The following is an 8,647-nucleotide window of genomic DNA, read 5'->3' as shown; positions in this document are numbered from 1 at the left end:
CAAATATATCGCTATAATTCGTCACCAGAGGGATATCGGCCTAATCTACATTTGTCAGCGCTAATCCTCAGTAGATAAAGAGCCAAAGAGCCAGAAACCCAATGGACAAAGATGAAGTAACAAGACGTCGTAAGATTTACCATTCCAATTTTAAAGAAGATTTTTTCTTAATATTTATTGGTTTTTTTGTGTTTTTAAGGAACTTTTTAAATATAGGCAGTTGTGTAGCCTAAAAAGGAAGGTCCAGCTGTCTGTACTTTGTTCTAGAACACTTTGTAAAAATGGTAATCGTCTGAAATATATTTTTAGAACGACTTTGTCTTTTAATTTTGTAAAAAGTAATTTATTCATCTGACGGAAATCCAAATATATCGCTATAATTCGTCACCAGAGGGATATCGGCCTAATCTACATTTGTCAGCGCTAATCCTCAGTAGATAAAGAGCCAAAGAGCCAGAAACCCAATGGACAAAGATGAAGTAACAAGACGTCGTAAGATTTACCATTCCAATTTTAAAGAAGATTTTTTCTTAATATTTATTGGTTTTTTTTTGTGTTTTTAAGGAACTTTTTAAATATAGGCAGTTGTGTAGCCTAAAAAGGAAGGTCCAGCTGTCTGTACTTTGTTCTATAACACTTTGTAAAAATGGTAATCGTCTGAAATATATATTTTTAGAACGACTTTGTCTTTTAATTTTGTAAAAAATATTAAATAATTTTTAATAATGTATGGTTAATAAGGATCTATTTTAAGCTTACAAACAAATAAATTTTAGTTTTTAATATAGTACAGAAAAAAAGTAATCTAAATTTACGAATGCATGTACTGTAAATACAGTACATACTTGTAAATATATATATTTTAATATGATTTTATGTGCTTTAAACATTTTTCTAGTGATATTACGACTTCAATATTTGTGGCGGACAGACGTAAAGCACAATAAAATGACTTAAACTTGATTTTTATTTTTCCATATACTTTTTTGACAAACAACATATAATCGGGAACAACGTAAGTCGAAGTATACCTGTATTAAATTTATCAAGAGATAGCACCTAACATCTTCCTCTCGACCAAATTACTTGATATTTAATTATTAATAGTAGCATTAATATAACCCAATATAATCAAATAATCCTTTGCCATTAAACTTCCTCCCAACACAACCTAATAATTAATTTACAAGTTCTGGAAAAAAATAATTGGCTCAAAGCAGGACTTGAACTCAGAACTCCACTTATTGTGCAGTCGCATTGCCAGTTATGCTACCTGGACCTTTGTCCAATCTTCTACTCCAGAACTATTAATTTGTATATAACCATATTTGGTTACTTATGGCACTGGGTAGAGATGATTCAGTACCCACGGCCTATAACTCCTGCTATGGCACTCAGCTGGCTATCGCATCTACGGCAGCATGGTGATAATTTAATTATATCAAAATATGGCACCTAATGCCTACCTCTAGTACCAAATTACTTAGTATTTAATTATTAATAGTAGTAGTAATATAGCCTGAAATAAACCAGCAATTATTTGGCTTTAACTATTGAGTTTAAGATGTTGATACTTAAAATAATTTACTACCATAGCCAGTAACTGACTACTGACTTCTCAATAGAGTAAAAATGTTCAACAGCTTATTATAAACACTATTCATTATATTTTATATAATGTATAATTTTTAAAAAAGTATAAATTACCTACATTTCACATTAAATATGCATGTTAAATACTTGTTAAATATTGAAATTCTGAACTATGGTTCTCATACAACACTATCTCTATTATGAAAATAAATTAATGTGCATTATTCTACATTTAAAAAATATTTCATATCTTGATAGCAGATTGTTAATACATCTGAAGAGTCACATGCTAATAAGTATATAATAACATATTAATATATCTATTAATTAATCAACATACTATTGCTATTTATTACATATTTATTTTAAAAATACTATAGTTAAGTTAGATTTTTTTAAATTAAACACAATACAATGAAGTATTTTTACCTTTGTTTTATTACACTAATGGGAATATTACTTATTCCTCCCATGCTGCCTGATGTTCGAAGACGAGGAATAGAAGAACATCTTGCTACTGAATAATCATCATCTCTTTTTGGTTTTTGAATACTGGAAGTTTTGGTAGCACTATTCAAATATTTCTTCATTATTTCTGAAAGAAATATAATATTTTATAAATTAATCATATAGTATCTATTTATATAACACATTAATAAATTAAAATTAGAAATGCATGATATTATAATATATATAAATTTAATGAGAAAAAGTACTCAAAGGTAATTAAATTAATTAATAATAATGCTTATGAAATAATAAAGTCAGAATAATAATATTTAACGTATGTATATTTTTTAAATTTTATGGATATTCAATAAGCTCTTCCAAGACATTTATTGAATGATTGTGTTGCAAATGTAACATTTCTACTTACAATTTAAAGATCATAATTGTATATTACAAATAAAAACTAGGTAGAAGCTACTTTTCAGTACTCTATACTGGTAAATTTGCAGTTCTGAACAAGGAATTTGGATCTCCCAAATTTTAGATCCCTAGACAACCAAAACATCACGGGTGCATATGCTTTTTGTTTTAGATGGATCGATCTGTAGGATCATATCAGTCTTTATCACATGATACAGATCACTTCCATCATGTTTTAGTTGGCTGAAAGTATACAAGCAGAATCAAATCATATTTACTCTGTGAATAAAATTGCTCACAAAGTGGCAAATGGGAGAGTGCACACCATGTGTTTTTGCCTACAACCTTGCAAAATTGTTTCTTAATACAGTGGTACCTCAGGATACGAAATTAATTTGTTCCAAAACTGAGATCGTATCATGAAAATGTCGTAAGGTGGATCATCTTTTCCCATACGATTACATGTAAAACCAAATAATTCGTTCCAACGCGAAAAACATACTCAAATTAAAGCCAAGTAATACAGTACATTAAAAAAAAATAACTGTAGTAAGAAAAACAAATGAAAAATGCGAACTAATGTAACGTCGTATGGTGAGTTTTTGTTCGTATCGTGGAGCAAAAATATGTTCGAATTTTAAGTCGTATCCTGAAAATTTCGTATGCTGGGGCGTTCGTAACCTGAGGTACCACTGTACTTATTTTTTCATCTCAGTTTATCAAATATTTCAATAATGTTTTTATCTACCATTTATAAATTTTAAATACTTTTCACTGTCAACAGTTGAACATATTTCTTTGCTGTCAACTATAAGATCCACTTTAATCAGAGAAATTGCATCTTTAATCTTTCTTATCCAATCCAAATGATACTATCCTCCACTCTGATTAGTTCGATCACAATTCGGTCAATCCTAGATGTCATTTGCATACTCAGATAGAGATTGATCAGATTGCTATAGTTTGTTTATACACATGATTTGAACAATTAGAGTAATCTTGAATCAATTTATTTTATAAATGTCTGTGAGGACATATCTTATTACTAGGACTTATTGTATTGGTGTTCTTTTTCTACAAATAGAGGAAAACTTATTCAGAAAAAAGCAGACTTTATTGTTCACCTGGTATTTTGCCTGTACACACTATATTTGTGTTCTGGACTTCAAAGTCCCTCTTCGGCAGGTTTACAATAGCACGGTGCTAAAAACAAAATTTATAAAAATTACGACAATACATTAAAAAATTCCTGACATAATAATGTAGGGATACATATACATAATAAAGTACACTGTTAAAACCATAACATAGCAAACTGTTTTACCATTAAAACAATAAAGTAAAAACTTATTTATCATTAAATCAATAAGACTATAAACTTATTTATAGTAGAACAGTGATTTACAGAAACAAGAAATTTGCCACCATTTTCCTTTTTTATTTACACATTTCCCCATCCCCTGCACCCCTTCTTGGTCAAATATGGATACCATGTTTCATATAATTTTTTACCAGTATTATTCATGATTTTTGTCTTTGTTTTTTAGTATTTCCAAATGCTCATACCATCTTTTTTGTGTGTTAGATTCTTTTCTAACAATTTTTACAGTGTCCCTAATTATTTGACATCCTTCACTGTTAAATGAACTGCTACAGCCAAATTACTATTATTATACTTAATTGAGAATATGTGTTCTTTAAAACGAATCTTCAAATCTCTGCCAGTTTCATCTATATAAAATTTAGGCACAGTGCAGCAGTAAATAACAGACAGCTTTATTATGTATATTGTTTGCCTTTTGCTACTAATACTACCTTATGTATCATACTGTCATGTCTAATGTAAGTTTACATCTATGTTATATTGTTCTTTAACATTCTACTATTGTAATAGCAAATACCTGTAAACTAATAATTGTCATCAATTGTTGCCATTTCTGTACTTTTTCATATCCATGTAAATAAAAATTTTTTGTTAACTTATATGCTCTATTTCCTAAACAGTTACTTCATAAAGAGTTGATGAGGGACTCGATGTCCAAAATGCATTCTCTTGGAAATAAAATATGATTTTCTAAGGCTGGTCCTGTTTAAGGAATAAATGTTTTTTGATGGGAATCCTTCTGTTTATTTATTTACATCTCAATGTAATTAATCAAAGGGAAATTGTAAGTCAATCTAAAATGTATACAGTATATTATTGTCAGGAATTTTTTAATGTATTGTCATAATTTTTATAAATTTTGTTTTTAGCACCGTGCTATTGTAAACCTGCCAAAGAGGGACCTTGAAGTCCGGAACACAAATATAGTGTGTACAGGCAAAATACCAAGTGAACAATAAAGACTGTTTTTTCTGAATAAGTTTTTCTGGTACTTATCAGTTAGCAGGGTGCCAGTCAATTGATGCAATTTAAACCTAACCTACCCATTTGGGAAATCCTTTCTGAACCAATTATCAACCTAATACATGCGAATTGGATTGTATCAATTGACTGGCATCCTGCTAACCAGAAAGTACCATTTTCCTCTATTTGTAGAAACAGACCACCAGTACAATAAGTCCTAATAATAAGATATGTCCTAGTAGACATTTATAAAATAAATTGTATAAAATAAGGTCACAAAGGAGTATGAATTAATCTTGGATCAGTTTGATAACCTAATATCAGGGGGCCATATTTTGCAGTGTCCCACAGCACATCAATTCCTGACTTTTCACTCCTTTAGGCATGGCCCACAGCTCTAACAAATCCCCAACCACTAAATTCAGCGCTACATTTCTACCCTTTGAATATATATACATTTATAGATAAGTGACTTAAAAGTTACTTCAAGTAAATTATTAGACAGTTGATACTTAACATTGAAATTTCTTTAAAATACTTAAATTCCAAGAATCGTTACTTCATTTTTACTATATAGTTTTAATATTGTTTAAATGTATTAAGAGTATTATAAATAGTTATACCTTCGAAAAATAGTTATACCTACGAAATACAATACATTCGAAAAATACGAAATAATGCTTTGTGTTACAAATTACAATCTATTTTTCCCGCTTTCTAACTGATAAGAAGTGTTGCCAGATCGAGAGAGCCAAATTAGAAAATAATTACAATTGATCTATCGGCATAATGTATTACGATATTAGCATTTTCTATCACAGATACAATTTTTTTTCATATTTTTATTAAATTTTCACATTATTTCTTAGGAATTTATTTTATTTACAATTTTTTTTTTTATTTTCTGTTTTAAAATGGCGTCGATTGTAAAGCGCACTTTAAATTTTTTGTTAGTAAAAATAAAATTAATTTGTAGAGCATAGGAACTGATTCCTATTATGGGCCCTTAAGTTTTCTCCAGGCCTGGAAAAAAATTCGCAGATTGATAGTCCTGTACACGATGCCATTGATGTAAGATGCATCTTGTTATTAATATAAGAGAGAAAGAATAAAATTAATACAGTTCAAAGTTTTATTACGGACAGCAAGACTACACACAAAATAGTAAAAGGGAGAAAAGAGCGCCAAAACTACAACAACGTCATGTATGAGAAACCGGGAGCAAAGGGGTTCCCTATTGACCGCTTAGTGGACAACGAGTTGGTAAAACCCGCTCAATTAGTAACTGAATGGACTTTATAGATTATCGAAGACGAGGAAATCATGAGATTTCTGTCCTCTGTCAGGATCTGACACCAGTTAGGCTAGAGTTAATTTTTTTAAATAAAAAGTTGTAACAAAAATTTATAATCATTTTCATACTTACAAGGGACTGGCGATCTCGATCTCCTCGTGTCCTTGACATTTGAGGCTTTTATACCCGAAATCCCGATTTTTGGTTGGTCCGAAACGGTGGACTCTCGTAACTCTATTGATCCCCTACCTGTTGCTACAGGCGCAATTTGGATCGCGTGGTTGTCGAACACCTCCTTCCGCCCGTACCGCTTTCCCCGGGGTAGGGTCATACTCCTTTCCGAGTGATCGTCCCTTAAATTATCGATAATGTGTTTTCTCCTGTTTCGGAGAAGACGCAGCTGGATTCGTACGGTCCCAGCCGCCGCCCCCTCCGAGGAAGCGTTCGTGTTTTTCGCTTTCAACTCTGTGTAAGGTGATCGCCAAAATTTCTCCTGCTCTCTCTTGCGATCTATGCCCGAGAATCAGTGGGGTAGCTAGAGGGGGCGACCCACACTGGGTGTCACTTGTTTAGGGGTGACACCCAACTGGGAAAAAAATAAAAACTTAAACAAACTATCAAAATGTTTTCCAACGATAAATCACTTAAGCTTGAGGCCATTTAAACAAGTTATCTATATTAAATACAGTACTGTAATTTAATTTTACAGAATCTTTTCCGAATCTTATGATCGCACTANAAAAACAATAAAAAATTATACTTCAGATGTTAATTTAGTATCAAAAACGTAAAATATTTGAGTAGCCCAAGACATAGCCAAGGATTGAAGCGCCACAGCACTGGCGAAAATTTAAATTTGCCGACTGGAATTCTTTCGGATGATTAACTTTCGGAAAATCGACGCTCTACTGTATTCCTAAAATTTTCTATAATTTGTCACCCCAGTCCTGGATGTGATGAATTATCAAATTTCTACTGTGATAATAAAACTCAAAAAATTAAAAACTACTGGAGATCACATTAAGTACAATAGATTGCTTCAACTAACAATTTTATATGCAGTTAGCAAACAAAATTTAGCAATTAGCAAATTGCAGTTAGCAATATTTTATTTGCTAACTGCATATAAAATATTTAAAAAATTACTAATCATTTGTGACCATTTATAGTGGATAAAATAATTTATTTCTCATTTTTGACCAATAAATATAATAATAAATGAAAAAAATTTTTTGATGGACATGATTATGGTTATTCTTTTTCCATAACATTATTTTGCATATTCCTAAAATGATTCTCATTCTTTTCTTCTTATATGACTTTTGTTAGGGATTTTATAATTAGTCTGTCAGTATCAAAGAAGGATGAAAGTCATTCATTTAATCTGCTATTAACATATTCTGTATCTATGTCAATTTAAATAAAATACTTATACTTTTTTTTTTTTTTTAATTTGTGGTTTTAGGCCCCTTGCCACTCAGAGAGCACAAAGAGGCCAAAGAATACTTATACTAATAACATGAGGTTTCAAACATTATTCAAATGTAAGTGTTCAATAATATTCTTGAGAATTAACATTTCCTATAAGCAAGCATTGCAAATTCTACATCATGATGGCTTGTATCCATTTTTAATGAAAATATACTTTTTAAAAATAAAGTTGCATTTGTATAATTAATTTAAGTGGTGTAATTAATAATACATTTTAATATAATTATAATTTTTATCATAAATTTATTGTAAATGTTACTAAAAAACTACCTCACTGTGCAACACATTTTAGAATATTAGATATTTTTATGTTGTAGACATTTTTGAAAACTCAATTTTATCAGAAAATGCAATGCAATGCAATAAATGAAACATCAAGTTACTCATGGCACTGACTGGGAATTATTTCATCACCCATGGCCCTCAGATAGCTATCGCTTTATCCCAGCATGGTGCATATCTAAATTAATAGTTATGGAGATGAAGATCAGACAGAGGTCTAGATAACATAACTGGCAACACATCTGCACAGCAAGCTAGAGTCACAGTTTGAAACCCACTTCTGGCTGATTCTTTTCTTTCCAGAACCTTCTAAATTATTAAAAATATAAATTTAATCATAATTACAGGTATACCTCGCCTTACGTCGGTAATTGGTTCCAGGAGAATGACTTAAGTTGAATTTACTTATCTCCAAATCTACTTGTCACTAGGATAAACCATAAATTGCCAATTCCGGTCCTGTATTTTATTTATTAAATAATTGGATTTCCGTCAGATGAATAAATTACTTTTTACAAAATTAAAAGACAAAGTCGTTCTAAAAATATATATTTCAGACGATTACCATTTTTACAAAGTGTTCTAGAACAAAGTACAGACAGCTGGACCTTCCTTTTTAGGCTACACAACTGCCTATATTTAAAAAGTTCCTTAAAAACACAAAAAAACCAATAAATATTAAGAAAAAATCTTCTTTAAAATTGGAATGGTAAATCTTACGACGTCTTGTTACTTCATCTTTGTCCCTTGGGTTTCTGGCTCTTTGGCTC

At 30.6% G+C, this 8,647-nt stretch overlaps 1 protein-coding gene and 1 long non-coding RNA gene across 6 annotated transcripts in view; one reads left to right on the top strand and one right to left on the bottom strand.

Moving 5' to 3' along the window:
* LOC111632380 (kinetochore protein NDC80 homolog) overlaps positions 1–5,562 on the bottom strand; it is a 66,127-nt gene extending 60,565 nt beyond the window's left edge. The window contains exons 1-3 of one of the 5 annotated variants that reach the window (XM_023376794.1): positions 5,434–5,542; positions 3,588–3,666; positions 2,023–2,188 (exon numbers count right to left, since the gene is read on the bottom strand). In XM_023376794.1, coding sequence (XP_023232562.1) covers positions 2,023–2,183 — 161 coding nt within the window. In that variant the 5' untranslated portion in view covers positions 2,184–2,188; positions 3,588–3,666; positions 5,434–5,542. Of the gene's footprint in view, positions 1–2,022; positions 2,189–3,587; positions 3,667–5,433 lie in introns of all 5 variants that reach the window. The other 4 variants (XM_023376793.1, XM_023376795.1, XM_023376796.1 and 1 more) reach the window with 4 other exon arrangements.
* LOC111632381 lies at positions 7–702 on the top strand. Its single transcript, XR_002757849.1, has 3 exons — positions 7–284; positions 392–492; positions 565–702. It is a non-coding gene; the product is annotated as an uncharacterized LOC111632381 (long non-coding RNA).
* Positions 5,563–8,647: the final 3,085 nt, after the last annotated feature.

This window comes from Centruroides sculpturatus, unplaced genomic scaffold (assembly GCF_000671375.1).
Source record: "Centruroides sculpturatus isolate CEXI.00-Female unplaced genomic scaffold, Cexi_2.0 scaffold715, whole genome shotgun sequence".
NCBI classification, from domain to species: domain Eukaryota; kingdom Metazoa; phylum Arthropoda; class Arachnida; order Scorpiones; family Buthidae; genus Centruroides; species Centruroides sculpturatus.
Note: the sequence above shows the minus strand (reverse complement) of the source record. Positions and strands in the feature narration are given on the sequence as shown.